The following is a 22,747-nucleotide window of genomic DNA, read 5'->3' as shown; positions in this document are numbered from 1 at the left end:
TGAGCCACTTGTGTGGGTTGTGGAGTCCGTCTCATGCTACCACGAGTGTGAAAGCACCACCAACATTCAAAACTGACCAAAACATCAGCCAGACAGCATAGGTATTGAGAAGTGGTCTGTGGTCCCAACTGCAGAACCACTCCTTTATTGAGTGTGTCTTGCTAATTGCCAATAATTTCCACCTGTTGTCTATTCCATTTGCACAACAGCAGGTGAAATTGATTGTCAATCAGTGTTGCTTCCTAAGTGGACAGTTTGATTTCACAGAAGTTTGATTTACTTGGAGTTATATTGTGTTGTTTAAGTGTTCCCTTTATTTTTTTGAGCAGTATATATATATATACTGTATATATATATATATATATATATATATATATATATAGAGAGAGAGAGAGAGAGAGAGAGAGAGAGAAAGAGAGATACATATATAAAGTCATAAATAGATATAGATATTAGATTATATTCCATACAGCCCAACCTTATAGTGCTGTATAATCTAAGACCAGGGGAATGCATTTTAATGCTCAATATTACCCATCAAATACCGTTCCCCCTGTGTTAAAGGGGGGAACGGTATCTGATGGATGATTTTTAGCCATCAGATACCGTTCCCCTTGTGTGAGCAAGCCTAAAGTTTGCAGAGTTGCAGGCTTGCTTATGCTAACTGGACTTTTAAAAGGTTTCACCTTAAAACAGTAATGGGTGGTGCTTCTTTACTTTCTATTCTGGTTTTCCCTCAATGACTTTCCAAAGAGCTGACTTTTTCAACTTGAAAATAAAATAAAATAAAATGAGTTAGAAGTCATGCATTGAAGGATGGGAAGGAGAGACGATCACTCATGAAATGTTTCTGGCATTTATTACAGAATGGCATTTATTCTTATAAGTAAACTCTAAGAGACGTATGAGGAGAAACTAAAAAATAAAAGTATAATACCATGGTAGGGCTGCACAGAGTTGAAAGCACTGTTGCCTTGTAGCAAGAAGTTGCTGGGTTCGATTCCCGGCCCGGGGTCTTTCTGCATGGAGTTTGCATGTTCTCCCTGAGCATGCAAGGGTTCTCTCCAGGTACTCTGGCTTCATCCCACAGTCCAAAAACATGACTGTCAGGTTAATTGGGTTCTCTAAATTGTGTGTGAGTGATAGCATGCATGGTGGTTTGTCTAGTGTTGCCCTTCGATGGACTGCGACCTGTCCAGGGTGTACCCTGCCTCTCATTAGAAATGTCTCACTGGAGATAGGCACCCCTCCCAATTCCACTAGGGATAAGGGTGTAAAGAAATGGATCAAAACCATGGTACAATCGAACCCTGCCTATTCAGTATTTGAGGATTCACCTATTTGCAGTTTCCAATACCAATTCCAATGATTTCTTCATAGAGCATATCTAAAATATACAAAAGAAACTGTAGTTTGCATCAAGCCAAGATTGAGATGGATAAAGAACTCTGCAGCTGAAGAAGAGCCGGGGCCACAGAACCGTAGACTGTCCTGCGCATGGGGACCAACCCATCAACCCCGCAACATGTGGCTTCAAATCGCACTTCTCTCATCAGCTGGGTTCATACCTCAAAGACAAAGACCAAGGCAAAGACAAAGAAGAAGAACTGGTGCCTTCCTTCGATGAGGTCAGCTCGTCTACATCTCAACGGACCAGAAAGATTGTGAGACAAGGTGAAGGGAGCTTCAGAGCCGCAAGACAAGAAGCTGAGGAACGCTACACACGAGAAAGTCATCCTAAGACCCAAGACCTGCCGCTCTAAGTCAGTACTCCTCCTGCCAGCACCCAAGTCCTGTGTGACCTCACCATACATTCAGAGACGAAAGCTCATCAGACCAACAGAGATCCCTGCCTTCGTTGATCAACTTCCTCCTCCTGCTGCAACACCTTCTTCATCATCAGGCAAGTTCTGGGGTCCGAAACGCCATAACTCTGTCCGTCTCTCTCAAAAGTTCCCTTTTTAGTTCTCAGTGTCAGAATTAAGGAAAGATACGCAGGATGATTGATTTTACTTATTTGATTATTTCTGCCACTGAATTAAGCTGTACTGACCCTTGCAAAAATGTCTTACTAATAAAATACTTAGCATAAAGAAAATCTAAAAGATGTTGTGTACATTCAATTAATGAGTCACCTCAAAGTTCTTTGATGGTCATAAAATACCTATGATGTTTGATTCTGGAGAAGAAAAAGTAGAAAATGTTTTATAGGTTGCTTTAAGCCCAAAACTATATGTAAAACTATATGTTGGTTTTAGGGACTCACCCGAGTCCCTAAAACCAACCTGGTTCAGTAACAAATGCAAGTTGTAATAAAGAGAAAGAGTGACCGTTAACAGGTGTTTTCTGTGAAACTAGTTGACTGCAGGCTGCTCAGTCTGGCTGATTCACAGGGGGAAGAAGGGTGAGGCATCTGAAAGAAGGTCGTCAGAAACCAGGCGAGTCTTTCTCGACACCAGCTTCAAACTGTTTACTTCAGTTCTGGACAGGGTAAATCCCAGCATGTTTTGGCTCATACATCATGTTGGTTCTATGCATTCAGCTGAGCTGCACCTAAACCTGGCCTGGGTAAAAAACAGTTTCTCTTCTACTATACTTTGCTTCATACAGTATACTACTGTTAAAATGTTGAAATAAGCTGTTCATTTCTCAACAGCTCTTGGTTGTTGAGAAATGATTGCTTCCTGGAGGCAACCCTGTGCTAAGGTTTTAAATTTCATCCAATCGCTAACATTTGCGTATGTAATGCTCTCAGTTTGACACTAAGAAGCTAACCGGAAGTTGCCAGCAACAACCATTGACCACTGTGAAGAGAGATGTGCCGATCCGAATGATTCGGCTGTTAATGTTCATTCAGTTTTTGGAATTGTGGTCAATATGGACTGAGCGGCTTTCTTCACTTCCTCTGCTGCCATTGCTAAAACTACAATTATAAAACATCAACCAAACCAAAATCGATGTTATTAATTTTGTGGTGAACTTCTTTTGTTTGACCCTAGTCAAAAATCGACCAGGTTCAAGGGGAGCAATACTAGACTGTGCTGGAAGCAAAAACTTTTTTGAGCAAAAATGCACAGGAAGGCAATGACCAAGCTAGCTAAAATCAAAACACAGCCATCTTAAAATATCCTACCCCAGTTTGTAATGGTGGCACCTCAAGCATTGTGAAGGGAAGAAAACACTAATGTCTGATTCAAAATGAGAGAAAAAACCTCCAGAGATTTCTGATCTATTGGGACGTATTTCCTGCTTTGCTTCATCTGGCCTTCTATTAGTTAAACTGTGGTGGTTTCTTCAACTCCTCTCTTTCAACGGCTCTTCCTAAGCTCTGTCCTGAAGGAAAGATACACACACTCACAATATTATTTTACAGCCACAAAATCTGTCAGTGGTCTTAGAAACGTGATAAGACATTAATTCTCTCCTCTTCTTTCCAAGTCATGATGGACTGCACAGTTGGCCCACACAGTCTGTCACCACAAAAGAGCTATTATTAGTGCAATCCTCAATAATCATCACTTCTACTCACACAAAAAGATAAAATATGAAGTCAAGGTTGCTCAGGCTAAAATCTTCTTTTAAAGTCTCAGGTTCTGAAGTCTTACAAAATCCAAAGGACCCCATTTAAGTAATTCAATTGTGTTTAACTTTCCTACCCCATGAACATTTTGAGTAGTTCTGCTCCAGAGGACCTTGAGCCTGGAGTGCTGACTAGCTGTTATTTTCAGCTGTCATGTACTTCAGAGCAGCAAAGCCAAAGCGACGAGACATGTTCTGCTGAAACTCCTCCTTCAGGGTCTTAAGGCAGACCCGGTACTGCTTATTGGAGCGAAACTTTGTGATGTCGAAGCTGGGAGCATGGGGCATATGGATCATATAGGCATTTGGCAGGACCACAAACTCATACTCCTAGAGAGAGAGAGAGAGAGAGAGAGACAAAAAACACTGCAGTAACTGTAAATATCATTGGCAAAACCTGGTTGAGTCAAAACATTTCAAAATTAAACGGTACATCAACTAAACAAAACAATAAAATTCTTGATAGGTTTATTGGATACAAGACCTCCCTCTCAAAAGATTTTATTGTACAATGCTCACAAAATTAAAGGGAACACTAAAATAACACATCTTAGATCTCAATAAATTAAAGATTCTCATTAAACACTTTAAGACAGTGTAATTGATTGATTGAGAAGAAAGTAACACAAAAATCATCAATGTAAATCAAAATTATTACACTAGGACTTGAATTTCAATATGAAAGTGGAAAATAACATCACAGTGTGTATTCCTCAAGACTACATGAGGCTAAGTAGAGTATATGGCCTCCACATGGCATTGTCAAGCATGCTCCTACAACACCTGGGCATGCTTCTGATGAGACGTCAGATGTTCTCCTAAAGGATCTCTTCCCAGATCTGATCAGAGAGTATCAGGTAGTTCCTGGACAGTCTATGGTGTGACGTAGATGTGGATTGACCGAAACATGATGTCCTAGATGTGCTGAATTGGATTCAGGTCTGGGGAACAGGCAAGCCAATTCATAACAGCAATGTCCTCATCATACAGGAACTGCTGACACGCATCAGTCACATGAGGCCTAGCACTGCGATGCATAAGAAGGAACCCAGGGCCCACTGCACCTACATATGGTCTGGCAATGTGTCTGAGGATCTCATCCTGATACCTTATGGCATTCAGGGCACCTCTGGCTGCTGTACAGCTACCAAAAGAAATGCATCCCCACACCATGACTGACCCACCACCAAACTAGTCATGCTGGAGTATGTTGCATTTTAGTGTTCCCTAGCAAACGGCAATCATCCTGCACGGTACTGGGCTGTAAGTACAGGTCCTACATGTGCCTGTGCTTACAGGCAAAGGGCACATATAGGGTGGTATGAGGGCCTTATATGTTGAGCTCCAATAACACCTCATAGAGACTGTTTCTGACAGTTAGGGTCGGAACCTTAGTGGCCTGCTGGAGGTCATTTTGAGGTCATTGTGCAAGGACACCTCCCATTCCTCCTTGCACAATCCGGTACCTTATAGCAGTCAGGGCACCTCTGACTAGCACTTGGAGGGCTAGGGGGACCAAAGAAATGCCTCCCCACACCATGGGGACAAGGTAGTTGCTGTAGCCCTCTAATTTGCTCACGCTTCAGAGCATCTAAGGAGAGTATTTGTCATCAGCAATGGCTGAAATAAATGGAACATTTATTAATGTGAACTGATAACAGAAGTTTTCTGAGAAATAATTTTTGTTTTAATGAACTCATCTGAACAGTTCAAGGTCACAGGTGCACCTTAAGACCACTAGTCTGAACTGTGACAGGAAGATTTCCTGCCTCAGCATCAAGTTTGAACTCATTCTTCTTGTGGTGGATATACAGTATACTTGCATGCCTGAAAATTTTACATGAAAGGCATTTTCTACATTCCTTGCTAATGTGCCCTGTATGCAGGCAACAAAATCAGAATCACCATTCTTCCTTAGAAATGAAATTTTCTCATTAGGAGGTCTCTTTTCAAGCAGAGATCATAACTCCAGTATGTGTCCTCTTTTGTAAAACAAATCTTCACAGCAATCTAATGGTCTTGAGGCTCTGATTTATTATTTCTCTAAACAGCAGAGGTAATTATGCCAAAGCTACTCGCTTTAGTTCTTGGGCGAGGAGACCGTTTCCTTCCATTGCTGCTTTTGGCTGATAAATTTGTTGATGGAGCATCACATAGACTTCCAAAGACAGGATCTGTAGTAATTTTAACTTGAGGCTCAATGAAGAAAACAGTGCCAATAAGTGTAGCTCTGTGATGCTGCTTCTCCTAGATGTCACATGTTATTGTTTGGCATTTACCTTAGCACTTAATATGGCAATCTTCTAGTCAGAGCAAGCATATTGGCACCTGTGATTAATTCAGAAAGATCATGAACTTCCTCCATCACATTGCAACATCTACGTAAGAACAAACAGTATGCCTGAAGAGCTTTTCCATGAGTGAACTTTATTCAGATAAGCAGATGCAATAACATGTCCATTTCCATAGTGCTCATACAGCACAGTCTTTGCTTTTACATATCCAGCACCATATGTTGACAACTTTTGACAAGTTCATTGGGCTGCCCACTGAAGTACTGTGTGGTAATGCATGCAATCATCCGAATTACCAATTTTGCTTCGACAATCTGTTCAAATGTGCACATAAAGGCCTGAAAACGGAGAGGATCACAATCAAAATTTTAAATTTCACTTTTGCCGATAAACCAACATGCAAGCTAATTACTTTTGTTTCTCCATAATAAACAACAGATTTTCATTGGCTACTGAGTGAGCAGCTTGCTGCAGAGGGCCTTCTGATCTTATTGGGATCAGAAGGGCCAATAAGAAAAGTTGCAGGCTTTCTTCTTTGTCATACTCTGGTGCACTGTTTTTACTTGAAGCTCTGCATTGTCATTAACAGTATTTCTCTTGTGGAACAAAAGTCTTTGCATCTGCTTTAAGGATCTCAAAAGCATTTTATTATGTTTTAAAATATGACTCCATTTAATTGGATTTCTGTGAAGTTGTGATTCGCATTGTGGATCCAGTTTTCAGCACCTTTACTTTTGCAGCAGTTGGAGCTATTTTTGTAGTCTCTAATTGCTAGTTTACACTCTATTAGTTCTTACTGAATCAGTTCTGACTCAGTCATTTTAGACATTGTGCCTAGTTGTTTGTTAACTAGAATCCATTACCTTAATTAATTGTTGCCATGTCCCATCTTTCTCAACCATCTGACTTTAGTCGGTGTTTGTTGTTTGAAGTGGTGTTCTTATCTTCCTTTTCACGCTTTACATTGGTAGATTTACTTACTCTCCAAGTACTCTGGTTCAACCAGGATCACTCTCGCTATGTGGCCATCTTGATGGTGGTCTGACCTGGAAGCCTCCCTCTCCCATCTTAAGACCATGACTACCCCCTCCTGGACCTGCGTCAGTTTGCCTACAGAGCTAGCAGGTCTGTAGATGGTGCCAACAATTTGGCTCTTCATTTCTATTTGCAACATCTGGATTCCCCAAGAGCCAACAACAGGATCCTGTTTGTAGGCTTCAGTTCCACTTTCAATACAATCTTGCCAGATCTGCTCCAAGTCAAGTTCTCTCAGCTCAATGTTCCCGACACCATCGCCAACTTCCCGATGGATCGGAGGCAGTATGTACAGCTGGGGAAGAACACCTAAGAGACTCAGATCACAGACCCACTATTCCCTCTTGTTTTCAGGGACCTTTCCATCTCCTTCGTGAACTCCTCTTCCTGAGCACCACCATCACCAGTACCTCAAGTAAGAGCCAAATCAGTTCAACTGAGACTGATGTCATTCACGAAGACCCAATGTAGGATGTTCTGAGACAACTCAAACTGCTAACTAAAGTGTTGGTGCAGTTTTATACAGAGTCCATCCTCACCTCCTATGTCACCATATGTACACTGGGGCCACATCCAGGGCATTGTGTGCGCTGAGAAAGTTATAGTCTGTAACCTCTGACCTGTATAAAGGACCTGTTCTCCTCCAGGACTCTAGGTTGTGCAGGTCGGATTGTGGCAGACCTTTCTCACACTGGGCACAGCCCATTTAACCTCGTCCCCTTAGGCAAGAGACTATAGTTCATCCTGACCAGAACTACCCGCCACAAAAACAGTTTCTTTTCCTCATCCATCAGACTGATGAACAATTGTTAAATTACTCTGGCATAGCACAGTCACTTTATCTACCTGCTACTCAGAATGCGTATACGTCAGAATGTGTATACGTATTTCATATTTTTCCATTTTTCTTTTTCATATTTTATTTTATTATCATTAATAATAACATTTATTTATTTATTTATTTTTGCACAGTGACAAAGTAATTTCTTAGCCAGTGAATTTGTTTACTGGCAATAGCAAAAAAGTGATTCTGATTAAAATTATTCCAAGAAAACTTGGTATTAGCTTCAAAGTAATAAAGCTCTGCAAAAGGAAAAATAACTGAGAAAAACTTTCTCAAACGGAAATATTTATAACAAAAGAAAACATTTTTTTTAGCTTAATTGTTTTAGTTTACGTAAAAAAAGAAATTGATGAATAACCTGTGCATCAAGCTCCATGATATGAGCCACCTTGTTCCAGCCAAAGCCCACAAAACGGCGGTCATACTCAGGACTGTCTCTCTTCACCATCACATAGGGCTCAAAGTCGGCCTCCCACAGCACTTTGTAAGGTGTGGTGGCTGTCCGCCATTTGGCAAAGTTAGTTGGCGCATGGCCTTTGGTCCACACGTGGTATCTATAAGGACCAGAGAATGAAAAGAGGAGAAATTAGACAATGCAATGAACTGCAATAAACAATTTTTTACAAACCAAATTAGATTTGATAACTGCTTTTTGACAATGCTTTTACTATGGCACTATGAACAAAAAAAATAACAGCTAATGACTCATACACTGCAAAATTTATTTTGTTTCATATTTAACATAACTACTGTCTTGATTTACATAGCTATATATTAGTTGGCATATCTATAAACCAAATATTATAAGCCAGTTTTTCATTATTTTTAACCACAATCTTTTTGTAAGCTAACTGCAGTGTCACACTTTGAGCTCATGTTATGGTAAATAAATGGTTGTTTACATGCAGTACGTACATGCGGACCACTAAGGTGTGCCAGCGAACCACCAGTGTTCCAGGGACCACAGTTTGAAAGACTGCTGTAAATGGACTATCAATCTGGGTCAGTAGGACACAATCATGGGGAAGACTGCTGACTGGACAGATGTGCCGAAGACAGTTATTAACACTACCCATAATTAGTGGTAGCCACTGGTTACTCAGAGTGCTGTATCCAATCATATTCATATAAAGTTAAGTGGAAAGAAAACATTTACCTTGATTTGGGTGAACCACCTCTAGACTAAACATGAATCACCACTACAGTAAACTTGCTCTTCTAAGGATAATTTTTTGCTGCGAATGGAATGTACCCTAGTGAAAATATAGTATACATTAGTATACTAAGGTATATTTTAAATATACTGTATTTTTCTGAAGAACACTTTTAATATGTTATCAAGTGGGTATACTTATTAAGATTATACTAAAAGTGTAAACTAAATGCACTTTTAGAAACATGCTTCTAGAACTTTTTTTCAACCCTCCATTGGGTCTTTTGTGGGCTATAGTGTCCATTATATAAGTGAGGCAATACATAAAATAATAGGTGAGGTGAAAGCAGTCAAAATGTTAAGAGATGGTAATCTATTGATGTTATGCAGATATAGAGACCAGGTGCAGGGACTAATGAGATGCAAGACATTATTGGGAAAAGCTATCAAGCCACCAAATATGGCAGGACAAAGGAAAAGTAATGGGAGTAATATCTGGAGTATCAACTAATCTGACGGAGGAAGAGATTAAAGCTAATGTAAAAGGGGCTTGGGTGATTAAAGTGAAATGCTTGTTTGTTACAAGAGAAGGAGTTAAAAGTCTTAGTAAGTCAGTTATGTTAATCCTAGAAGAGGACAGATTACCCGAAAAGGTGATGATTGGGTATGTCAGTTATACAATAAGGCAATACATTCCTCCACCAACCAGATGCTATAAATGTCAAAGGTTTGGACATATTGCTGCTGCTTGCAGAGCTAAGACTAGGTGTGCCAAGTGTGGAGGGGAACATCAGTATGGAAAATGTTCTGAAGGAACTAAGTTAAAGTGTTGTAATTGTGGTGGGGAGCATAGTGCTGTATTTAAATGATGCAAAGCTCATAAAAGAGCAGTGCAGGTACAAATTTTACCTGCACTGCGCAAAGGAAAAAGTAACATATGCAGATGCAGTTAAAAAAGTAAGTAATTTAAATGTTAATGCTAAAAACATTTCTTTGCCCTAAACGCTATCTCACATAACAGAGCAAATGCAGAGCCAGAGAACCATAGGAAGTACAATGATTGTGGAGAAGAAATGTGTTGCATTTATTATTGAAGTAATAAATTGTTCACCACAGACAGATAGTAGAACAGAGGGAATTAAAACAATAAAGCAGCAGAAAAATAAACTGAGGTGGAAGACTTGTCTTTTGAGTCAATCAGTGCAGTTTTAACAATGGGGATAAATGAAAGTCAACAGTTCAGTAATGGTGAAATTTGATGGTTTTATCCATCAAGTGGAATGCAAGAAGCTTAATTGCTAATGGTCAACAGTTTAAATTTTTTATTGAAAGACAGCATGTTGAACCAAATATAGTCTGTATTCAAGAAACCTGGTTAAAACCATCACTTGATTTTATTCTCAATGGATTTCTTTCTAAAGATAGAAATCCAAATGTACGAAGAGGTGTTGCTATATTTGTTCAGCAAGGAATTAGTTATAAAGTTTTGAATATAAATGAAGAAATATAAGTTATAGGGGTGGAGGTATGGATTAGTAAATCAAAATTCACGACAATATATTTTTATAACCTTTGTAAAAAATAAGTAGATAAAGATTTGATGATATTTATGTGAAGGAAAATGGAAGAAATATTTTATGTGGAGATTTTAATGCTCATAATACCTTATGGGGAAGTAAAAGGACTGATGAAAATTGGAACATAATTGAGGAGTTTATGGATAATTATAATTTAACTTGTCTAAATGATGGAAGAGGTACTAGATTTGATGTAGGACAAGGAGCAGAATCTGCAATTGATCTTACTATAGTGTCAGATCAGATAGCAGGAATTACCGTAGTCAATGGGAAGTAAATAATGATAAACCCCTTGGAAGTGATCATTATTCTATTCTGCTGAAGTTTTATAATTTTAAGGTAGTAGTTGAAGAAAATTGGTATCCTAAATGGAGAATGGGGGGGGCTAATTGGGCAATATATAATAAGATAGCAAGTAACAAACTTATGAAGATTATGTCAAATTTAAGCAATCTCCCAGAGAATCTCTGAAGCAGGGGACAGCGGTAGGGGCTTTGACTTGGCTGGAGTTCATGCGAACCACAGCACCTCACATGAATGCACGCCCGCTTTCAGAACATTATTCAGAGTGATGGGGCGCATGTTCCCTGGACAGGTGGATGGGTCGGCTAATCAGCAGGGGTTACACGCTGTAGTTTGGAGGCACTCCTTCACCTTTCAAGGGGATCGTGGAGACGCTTCTACCATCTCCGGAGCAGAATGACGCTCTCAGGTCAGAGCTGCAGGAACTGGTGGCGAAGGGTGCAATTTCCACGGTTCCCCAGGGAGAGGAAAATGCAGGATTTTATTCCCGCTATTTTTCTGGTCCCCAAAAAAACAGGAGAAGTGAGACCCATTCTCGATCTGTCCCTATTCAACAGCTCGATCGAGGATAGGCCATTCCACATGCTAACAATCAGACAAGTGCTGGAAAACGTTCCCCAGGATGACTGATTCACCTCCATAGATTTAAAAGATGCATACTTCCACGTCCCCATCATCCACCGGAAGTATTTGCGTTTCTCCTTCCAGGGGACACAGTATCAGTACAACCGTCTGCCGTTCGGTTATTCTCTCGCCCCATGCACATTTTCCAAATGTGTGGAAACAGCGCTGCAGCCATGGCACATGGCAGGGATGAGAGTTCTCTTCTATCTGGATGACCTGCTTTTACTGGCTTGGTCCAGAGAGGAAGCCGCAATGCAGACCCAGAAGCTGGCAACACATCTGCTGAGCCTGGGATTTTCCATTAACTGGGAAAAGAGTTTGGTTATTCCATCTCAGATGATCGTTTATCTGGGAGTGGAGCTGAACTCAGTTATGATGAGAGCCCAATTGGCACAGCCAAGAATCGAGGCTCCGCCGTGTCAGATCTCGCAGCGTAGTGACCGCTCTGTCAGTCATGCAGCTGCTGGGAATGATGTCAGCGACTCACGTGGTGATTCCGCTGGGTTTGTTGCACATGAGATGCCTTGCTCCCCTGCGAATAGATCCTGTGCATCAGGAGAGGCGCAGGATCTCTATTCCTCCTTCAGTGGGTGCCGAGCTGACCCACTGGGGAAGCCCCAGCATTCTGCAGAGGGGGTTCCCTTCAGCAGTATCGGTGTTCACAGACGCATCCCTGTCAGGATGGGGAGGAACGTGTCTGTCTCAGGTGGTTGGAGCACAGTGACCAGACGACATGACTCTTCATATAAACGTGCTGGAGCTTCTCACAGTGCTTAAGGTGACTCAACACTTTGCTCCTCTGCTGAAGGTCAGCATGTTCTGATCCACACGGACAACAGAGTGGCAGCAGCCTACATAAATCGCCAGGGAGGCGTGCGCTCCGCTCAGCTGTTAAACATTACCAGACAGCTGCTGTGCTGGGCGCGCGTATACCTGCTCTCAATCAGAGTGGTGACAATCCTCAGCATCTTGAACAGAGAAGCGGACATCATGTCCAGGGGTGGTCCTCACCATGGGGACTGGAGTCTCCATCCCGAACTGGTCACTCAAACATGGAGCAGATTTGGCAGAGTGGTAGTAGACCTGTTTGCCACGCGGGAGAACGTGCAGTGCCAGCTGTGGTTCTCACTGAGCCCACGGGAGAACCCATCATTAGGGGTGGATGCCTTCGCCAAAAATCCTCCTTTATGTGTTTCCCTTAGTTCCATTGATTCCACGGCTCCTGGATCGAGTTTGGGAGGATCAGCTGTCGGTAATTCTGGTGGCACCTGAGCGCAAGAACGCGGCGTGGTTTTCCAGTCTGCAGCAGCTGGTGTCAGGTGGACCGTGGAAGCTGCCATGGAGGGAGCTCTCTCCGCTCCTCCAGGCCGGGGAAGTGATCAGGATCCACCCAGAGATAGGCCAGCGTCTCTGGGTCTGGTGGCTGAACAGGAGCGCCTAGAGAGGCTCAGTCTCTCTCAGGATGTGGTGCGCACCATTCAGGGCGCACAAGCCACTTCTACCACAGCGTTATATGCTTCGAAATGGTCAGCCTTTCAACTCTGGTGTGCACACCAGCATTGAAAAGCTCCATGCCCTCAGGGAGAGGGTGTGGAACCCATTTCATGTCCTTTAGGCTGCATGCTGTCATTTCTCCAGCAGCTGATGGACAGAAATTTAGCTTTCAGCACCATTAAAATTTGTGCTGCAGCTATTCCCTTCTGCCATGAGGGTTTTGGTGACAGAACGGTCTTCAACCACTGATGAAGCGGTTTTTGAGAGGTGTGTGCAGAAGCAGACCTGTGTCACGCCCACTTGCTCCTCCGTGGGATTTGACCCTGGTCCTGTGAACTCTGGTCGAAGCTCCATTCAAGCCTTTAACTCAGGCTCCTCTTAAGTTCCTGTCTTTTAAAACTGCTCTGCTGTTGGCCCTTACGTCTGCAAAGAGAGTGATCGATTTTTCCGCTCTCTCTGTTGTTCCCTCGTCTCAAAATACGAGCTGACGGCACTCAGCTGTGCTGCATCCCAATCCTGCTTTTACTCCTAAAAGCATCACAAGCTCGTTCAGATCGAGGGAGATATCTTTGGAGGGTTTTCACCCTCCTCCTCATAACTCTGAGGAAGAAGATGCATCTCATCTTCTCTGCCCCGTGCGCGTGCTCTCTTGTTATGTCGTTCATACGTCTGCACTGCGTCGTTCTCAGCACCTGTTCGTGCATTACAGAGAAAACTCAGTGAGGTGTCCTCTGTCCACCCAGGGTCTTTCTCACTGGTTGTGTGAGGCCATCTCACAGGCTTACACTTCTTCTGGACTGGATTCTCCAGAGAATCTGAGAGCTCACTCTACCAGAGGGATTTCATCCTCCACAGCTCTGCATGGAGGAATGTCTGTGGAGGACATTTGCACGGCAGCTTCCTGGTCATCTCCATGCTCATTTATTCAGTCTTACCTGTGTGACATTTCCACATTCTCTATGACCCATTCTGTTCTCAGAGTTTTGACAGAATAATTATTTTTGTTACGTGTTATTTTTTTCCTGGAGAGTTCTACATTTATTTACAAAGCATTTGAGAACAACATGGTTGTCCAAAGTGCTGTATAATAAGTTACCTGTTCTGTTCATCCTTACACTGTTACAGTTCGTAACCTTCGTTGTTCCTGTTCACAGCAGCAGGTCTGTTTATCTCAACCTTTCTAACCTTTCTAACCTGCTGTATGGGAGGCCGGGAGTGCGTAATTACGCACTCTAGGCTGAAACTGTTTTTTGTTATATGCGAGCAGATGCTTCATGGTGGTGGTCTGGATGGACCCAGTGAGGCATAGACTACATCCTGCTTCGCCATTAACCCACTTGCGATAGCCTTAAAGAGAAAAGCCTATACGATATAGAACGTTGGTTACGTATTGTAACCCCAGATTCTATGAGTATAGGCGCAGCCCTTTAACCTGTGGGCCTCACTGGTTCCTGAATAGCTGAGGAAAAACGCTGTTAAGGAGCCGTTTGTCCGGTCTGACTGTTATTTATACAGACCGGGGAGGGGTCCTCCCAGTAGGTGGGCGTGAACTAAGCTTTTTTCAGTGCTGCGCTGCGTGCGAGGGATAAACCCACTAGCGATAGCTAGCTGTGCCTATACTCATAGAATCTGGGGTTACAATACGTAACCAACGTTTGTAAACTGCCAGATAACGCTATAGAACACAGGTGTCAAACTCCAGTCCTCGAGGGCCGCTGTCCTGCAGTTTTTAGATGTGCCACAGATACAAAACACTGGAATTAAATGGCTTAAGTTCCTCCTCCTTGTGTAGATCAGTTCTCCAGAGCCTTAACGCCCTAATTATTCTATTCAGGTGTGGTGCAGCAGAGGCACATCTAAAAGTTGCAGGACTGCGGCCCTCGAGGACTGGAGTTTGACACCCCTGCTATAGAAGAAGAAAAGAGATGCGCTGCTCTTCAAATTCACCATGTTTAATTCGCACAATATTGCTTTGAAAGTAGAGAGGACCTTGACAATAGTTAGTGGTTTTTGTAATTTCAAGCTGGTGACCTCCTTTTTCGAGTTAGATGATAACAGAACAGGACAAGGACTGGATGGAAACTAAATGTGGGTCATGAAAGGAGCCTGAAGGGACGAAGGCTGCTAACGTGTTGCTAGGTGGTGGTAAGTTTGCTTAAAAATGCTAATTATCTTCAATTACCTATAAACAATGCAGTACATATACAAACAAACTTACGTTTGTGTCATAAATAGATATTTCATCAATTTTATTGTGATTATTAGTATTGTAACAGTCATTCAACTTCATGTTATAACTGCATGGAGGCACTGTGTGTTGTGACTTAATGTAGTTTTCTTCACAAACATAACCTAGTTTAATTTAGACTCAGTATGCCAAAGAGACTTTGACATTGTGAGGCTGTTATAACTCGTTCATCATTGTTATCTTCAACATATCTTTGCAGTTTAAGCAAATCAAGATTACAAACCTAAAGACTTCCCTGTCTCAGAAAAAACCCTGACTCCATCAGATCACTATACCAGTTATGAGAATGAATCTCCACAACATTTTCATGGTGTAAACTATGCTTTTTTGACAAACCTAAAGACTTCCCTGTCTCAGACTCCTGACTGTTACAGATCGGACTATCAGAGACAGCTGTGTTGACATGACCACAGATTCCTGGCTTCATTCAAGAATCCCAGACTCATCAGCCATTGAGGTAATAGTCTACATCATATGGTGTTTTGATAAGACCACGGACTGTGTGTATATCAACAGCTGGTGTACAGATACTGTGACTGTGGACAGACACTGCTCTCCTGACTTGTAGTATGTGACTCTGAAATGCAGACCCCTCTACCTTTTCACTATAGTAATCATCACTGTTGTTTACATTCTACCCTCTGCCAAAGCAAATTCGGTTCTGAGAACACTGTACAGCAGCAATCAACAGAGCCTCTCTCCAGGTGCAGTTTTCATTACTGTCAGAGATTTTAATCATGTCAACTCAAAGATAGTGCTCCTCAAATTCCATCAACACGTAAAGTGTGCTATCAGAGGACTCGATGCATTGGGTAAGGTCTTGTAACAGCCGTAATTGTGTAGTGTCTCTTTAAGATACTCTATTATTGCTAATGATGTCAGAAGAATGCGCCACGGCTTCTCTGTAGAGAGCGTGGGAGAAACGTGATATAGATGGACACATGAACCGAGACCGACATGTTAGCTCCCTAACTTTTCAGTAATGTTACGGGTTGTTTGGACTCTGCTCAATTTTCATGTTTGATGATATAGCAGCTGTTCAACCGGGCTTTGTAAGGTTGGTGAAGAAAGTATTTATTAAAGGACAACACTGTGGAATTCCCATTACCAGTGTGGTTGTGAGTTTTTGACCATCCTGATGAATCTGCTGTCTCCCCTCCTCCCTTAAACACAACCCAAGCGTTACAATCTACTCTAACATCAAATTGGGTTACAGAGGAATTGATAAGAATTGATACTGCTGGAGGCTAAAGGAGGTACAGCTTATCCTGCGTTCTTTAGTTTTTATAATTTTATATATTTTATTATTTCACCTTTTTATAATTTTCTATAAATACTCTAACATTTACATATATATATTATTTTACAACTAGTCTTTTATTGGCAACATCATAACTGGACTACTACAAAGCTAAGGACCATGGGATTCTCCTCTTTTTTACTTTTTGTTTTTTTTTACTGGTTAACATGGACACTATCAGCAGCATTATACAAACTTGTAACTGTGCTGCCCTTTGTAAGTTAAGCTGGACCAGCAAGGTTGAAAACTTCACTAGATCGCTCCCTGGTGGATATTTTGTTATGTTGTTTGGTGACACTAAAGAAAAAGAAAATAGATCCAAGATGGTGGAACGCAACACCGAACAGTTTATGGAATTAAGCTGATTATTATCTTTATATTTTGTGTTTCAGACAAGATTTGTTTGTAAGTAGAAAAACACTAGACCGGAAACCTGAAATGAAAAGACAATACACAGAGTTCATTCAAAACATGCTGGACAACGACCACGCAGAGGTCGCTTCACCTTTGGACTCAGACAAAGAACACTGGTACTTACTATTCTTTGGTGTGTACCACCCACAAAAACCTGACCAGCTGAGGATAGTTGTTGACTCAAGTGTGGAGTTTGAAAGACTGTCCCTTAACAAAGTCTTATTAAGGGGACCCGACCTAAACAACACGCTAATATGTATTTTTATGCATTTTAGAAAAGAGCCAGTAGCATTTTCAGCTGATTTCCAACAAATGTTTTACTGTTTTGAAGTGAGAGAGGACCATGGGGATTATTTGAGATTCCTTTGGTATGTGAATAATGATATCAACAAAGTCATTTGTGACTACTGAATAAAGGTTCATGTCTTTAGTAATAGTCCATCCCCAGCTGTGGCTACTTATTGCATGAGGCGCAGTTGAGGGAAAAGAAGAGTTTGGCTATGATGCAAAGCAGTTTATAATGAGACATTTTTATGTTGATGATGGTCTTTTATCCACAGCAACAAGATAAAAAGCTGTTGAGATACTCATGAATGCACAAAACATGCTGGCTCAGTCAAATTTAAAGCTACATAATATAGCTTCTAATTATCACGAAACAGTGGACGCATTTTCTGCTGCAGAAGGAGCCAAATATCTAAAAGACTTGGACTTGGAGTTGGACGACATACCAAAGCAAAGGAGCTTAGGAGTGCTGTGGAATCTTAAAAGTGATTGTTTCACTTTTCATGCCACAACTGAGAAAAAGCCATTCACCAGAAGAGGTGTCTTGGCCACCGTTAACAGTTTATACAACCCATTAGGCTTTGTTTCACCCATCACAATGCAGGGAAAAGCTCTTCTCCGTGACCTATCCACAGAGCGGAAAGATTGGGATGAACCACTTCCGGCAGATAGAGAAGAGGAATGGGACAAATGGAGAAATTCGTTGAAGGATCTGGAGCAGCTACAAATACCAAGGTGCTACTTCTCTTTCTCCTAGTCCATCGCTGCAAGGAAAGAACTGTGCATATTTTCAGACACCTCCACCATGGCCATAGGAGCAGTGGCATACCTGAGAGCTCTTGACAGTGAAGGTCAGTGGCACACAGGTTTCATCACTGGCAAGTCCAAAGTTGCCCCCCGACCCACTCATACTGTTCCTAGATTGGAATTATGCGCAGCAGTATTAACTGTAGAAATGTACAAACTCATTAGAGACTCATGAACATTGAAGTGGACACTGTCAGATTTTTCACAGATAGCAAAATCGTCCTTGTTACATACACAACAACGCAATGAGATTCTATACCTATGTGGCCAACCGAGTGATTCGAATCAGGAAGACCACACATCCAGCACAGTGTTTCTACATATCCACTTGTGACAATCCAGCAGACACAGCTACTAGACCAATCCCAGCTTCCACATTAGCTTCCACAAACTGGTTTAGTGGTCCTTCCTTTTTGACACTACATGGCATTGAGACATCACACTGTGATAGTTTTACTCTCATTGACCCTGAAACAGATAGAGATCAGTGCTGATATGTAAACCTTTGTTACTAAAACCTCAGTAACGCAGCTGGAACCATCTCGTTTTGAAAGATTCTCTCATTGGATGAGATTGTGTTGCACTATAGCATCACTGAAGCGTGTGGCAGCATCATTCATGAAAACAGACACAAAAAGTAAAGGCTGGAAGTGTTTCAGTGATAGTAACACTGTAGGAGAAATATCCAAAGCAGCCAAGTTTATCATTCACAAAGTGAAAACATTCAAAGAGGAGCTCGGGTGCATAAAAACAAATCAACCACTTCCAAAACAGAGTTGTCTCCAAAGGTTGAACCCTGTCATTGATGAAGAAGGACTTCTCAGAATAGGAGGACGCTTGGCACCTGCTAGCCTAACAAAAGAGGAGAAACATCCTGTCATTATTCCAAGGTCTCATCACATATCTATCCTTCTTATCAGATACCATAAGAAGGATGGTATCTGACAAGATAAAATCTGAATTTTCGTCCTGAAAGTAGCGCATCAGGGACGTCACATAACAGAAGGAGCACTCAAAGGAGCTGGATTTTGGATTACTGGCAGTAAACGGCTTATTTCTTCCATCATTCACAAATGTGTCCTTTGTCAAAAACTTAAGAGGACAAATGCAGATGGCATTTGATGGTAAAAGATGGCAGATTTACCCACTGACAGACTGTCAATCATCCCACCATTCACTAGTGTGGACAGTCTCCACACGTCGCACCAGAGGAGGAAGTGCAGACAGCAAACGCTGGGCTGTACTTTTCACCTGCATGTCCACAAGAACTGTGCACATTGAGCTCAATGTTAATATCAAACTTCATTAATGCACTAAGAAGATTCTTTTGCATCTGTGGACCTGCTCAAACACTCTGCTCTGACAGAGGGACAAATTTTATCGGAGCACGCAATAAACTGCAAATTGATCATAAAGACACAGAGCTGAACTCTTACCTGCTGGAGAAAAGATGCACATGGCTGTTCAACTCTCCCCGCTCCTCACATGGGTGGATCGTGGGAGCGACTCATCGGAGATGCAAGGCGCATCCTGGAAGGTATTCTTTTGAAAACCGGACACATCCAACTCACACATGAAGAGTTAAGTACATTCTTGGCAGAAGTAATGGCAATAATGAATGCAAGACCACTTGTACCAATTTCAACAGATCCAGACAAACCAAACCTCCTCACTCCAGCAATGCTCCTCACCCAAAAGACAAATGCGCCATCTGCACCAGCAAGAAGCTTTGCACCTCCGGATCTCTACTCAAAAGCAATGGAAGCAAGTACAATGTCTGATAGACACTTTTTGGAAACAGTGGAAAAGTGAATACTCATCAACTTTGCAAAAACAGAGAAAATGGACTGATGATAACCGAACATTAAAGTTGGTAACATTGTGTTATTGAAAGACGCCTCGCTCACAGAAACAACTGGTCCTTGGGAAAAGTTGTGAGAACATTTGAGAGCAAGGACAATAAGGTTCGAAAAGCAGAAGTAAAAACCGTAAAAGACGGAAACGAAAAAGTGCTTTTGAGACCCGTTACTGATATGGTTTTGCTTTTATCGGATGAAAATTTAAATATTATAGCTGTAAACAGTTCAAAAAGTTTATTGGAAAAGATTGTTTGTAGTGGCACAATTATATTGTACCAGACGGGGAGTGTGCTGCCCTTTGTAAGTTAAGCTGGACCAGCAAGGTTGAAAACCGCACTAAAACGCCTCTGGTGGATACTTTGTTATAACACTCTTTCTGCTATGACAGAGACAATACTCTAACAATGGATCAGCCTAATATTGAAACTCTAGTTGTGCATGTTGACGCTAATGATCTGGTAAAACAACAAACGGAGATTCTGAAAAAAGACTTTACCATTCTTCTGAAAGCTATAGGAAAATTAAAATTGAAGATTTTTCTTAGTGGCCCTGTCCCAGCAGCAGGATGGGTGACCTGAAATACTCTCAACTGCTCTTTATAAACAAATGACTAATAAAAGTATGTGCTGCCAGCACAGTGACATTCATCGATAACCACGGGATCTTCTCTGAATGTTTCCACTTTTTCAGATCTGACAGACGCCATCTTAACAAACATGGGACAAAGCTGTTTGCACTTACTCTCTGCAAACTTATTTAATTTCATCAACTGGAGCAACAACATGGCCACAGAACAACCGACCGAAGGACGCCTGATTAAGAAGGAACCCACCGCATATCAGGAACAAGCTGTTCCTAAACAAACAAACAAAACATCAACTGGAGAAGGAGCGACTGCTCTCCCCACTCCTCCCTGCTCCGGTGCCCGAACCCCCTTCTTCTCAGAGCCCTGGCCTCCTGGAGCACCAACTGGACAAGGAGCTGTGGACAGATGCCCCACTGACTCCACACCCCTCCCCACCCCTGCTGCGCCTCATCTCATCCAGGTCAGGACGACTCCACACCTCCACATACTCCTTCATCGCCTAATGCAGGGGTGTCCAAAGTCGGTCCTCAAGGGCTGGCATCCTGCATGTTTTAGTTCTCTCCCTGGTGGCACCAACAACCTTTTCAGTATGTCAATGTTCTACTTAGGCTTCTAGCGAGCCATCATTTGATCCAGCTGCGTTAAACCAGGGAGAGAACTAAAACATGCAGGATGCAAGCCCTTGAGGACCGACTTTGGGCACCCCTGGCCTAATGAGAACCAAGACTCTTCTCTAAAGGCCTCATCTCATCAAGACCTGGACAGCTCATCAGAAATCTCTACACCTGAACTGAGTTTTCTTAACTTCAATGAAAAACTGAAATGGCTTTTCTCCTGAGCACCCAAAAGGTATGTTTTCCAGATAAAACTACTTATTTTCTTAGTGCTCAAAGAGCAAAACTACCTGACTATGATTCCCCAGAGTACCCTCCAATTGTTTCTGTAGTCTGAGATTGGGTGCCAGACATTATCTTTACACCTGTCTTCTCCAAGATTGCATCTAGCCCTCCAGCACTACATAATAGGACCTGTCTGGATCACTAAAAGAAAACTTACAAAAAACAGAAATACAAAATACAGCACCCTGAAATCAAACATCAGACCCATCCCCTGCCTAAAGGAACTTGAATCTCAAGAACTATTTCCCACTATCTCACTCAAGCTGGCTCTTTTAAATATTCAATCGTTAACACCAAAAGCTTTACTAATTAATGGCTTTGTCACCCAGCATAATATTGATGTTGTGTTCCGGACAGAAACATGGTTGGATGACAATACGGAATCACCTGTACTAATTGAATCGGCACCTCAGAATTAATTTTTTTTAAAACTGAGAATAGAAAACATAAAAAAGGGGGAGGTGTGGCTTCTTAAGAATATCATAAATTGTTACAAAATCTTTTTGGGTAATTTTACTTCGTTTTTTATAATCTGGGTATTGAGGTAAAAGGTCATAAACTAACTAATTTTATACAAAACTGCAATGTAGAAAACTTCCTTACTGATTTTGATGAACTTTGTTGTGAAAACTGGCATAAAGTAGTAAGATCTTTCCAGATTAATGCAGAAAACAGATCATACAAGCCTGAAAGACATAAGTAATCTTGTATTTTGATTTACTGATGGCTATAAAATAAGTAATCTTGTATTTGATTTATTGATGATTATACAAAGAGTTCGATGTAATAAAAAGCAGGTCAAGAAATGAATAGCATGATGGATAAAATGGTGAATTGAAGAATATAAACTCAGATGATTATTAAAAGAAGATATGTTTGAAGAATTAAATTAAAAAGATGACTGTGCTTAATGATGATCATACAGCATAGATAGAATTGTAACTGAAGTAATCATACATTGTGTGAAGCATAGTGACATGTGATTCTCAGACTGTGTTATAATTAGAGCAGAGGTCAGGGCCAGTAAAGGGGCAGGAAGACAGGGGAACTCCAAAGAGGAACTGGAAGGTTTTCTCTAAACCAGATTAAGGAAGTGGAACCAGATGGTAAGTGGGCAAACAACAAAAAAGGAGAAGTGAACAAGGCGTTGACCGATGTGGAAAGGTTTGGTACTGTCCATGAAGCCATTGAACATTCAAGAAGTCATGTAAACCATCACCCCATACACAACTATGGGGTGAGAAAGTACACTGCTCAAAAAAATAAAGGGAACACTCAAATAACACATCCTAGATCTGAATGAAAGAAATATTCTCATTGAATACTTTGTTCTGTACAAAGTTGAATGTGCTGACAACAAAATCACACAAAAATCATCAATGGAAATCAAATTTATTAACCAATGGAGGCCTGGATTTGGAGCCACACACAACATTAAAGTGAAAT

At 41.6% G+C, this 22,747-nt stretch overlaps 1 protein-coding gene across 2 annotated transcripts in view; it reads right to left on the bottom strand.

Moving 5' to 3' along the window:
* Window positions 1-842: 842 nt before the first annotated feature.
* large1 (LARGE xylosyl- and glucuronyltransferase 1) overlaps window positions 843-22,747 on the bottom strand; it is an 80,648-nt gene continuing 58,743 nt past the window's right edge. For both annotated transcript variants that reach the window (XM_028043935.1, XM_028043934.1), the window contains 2 exons: window positions 8,111-8,306; window positions 843-3,909 (listed from right to left, as the gene is read on the bottom strand). In XM_028043935.1, the coding sequence (XP_027899736.1) occupies window positions 3,712-3,909; window positions 8,111-8,306 (394 nt within the window). In that variant the 3' untranslated portion in view covers window positions 843-3,711. The remainder of the gene's footprint in view (window positions 3,910-8,110; window positions 8,307-22,747) is intronic.

The sequence above is a fragment of the Xiphophorus couchianus genome, chromosome 17, assembly GCF_001444195.1.
Source record: "Xiphophorus couchianus chromosome 17, X_couchianus-1.0, whole genome shotgun sequence".
Lineage (NCBI taxonomy): Eukaryota > Metazoa > Chordata > Actinopteri > Cyprinodontiformes > Poeciliidae > Xiphophorus > Xiphophorus couchianus.
The sequence above is the reverse complement of the archived record's forward strand: the minus strand, read 5'-3'. Positions and strand labels throughout refer to the sequence as shown.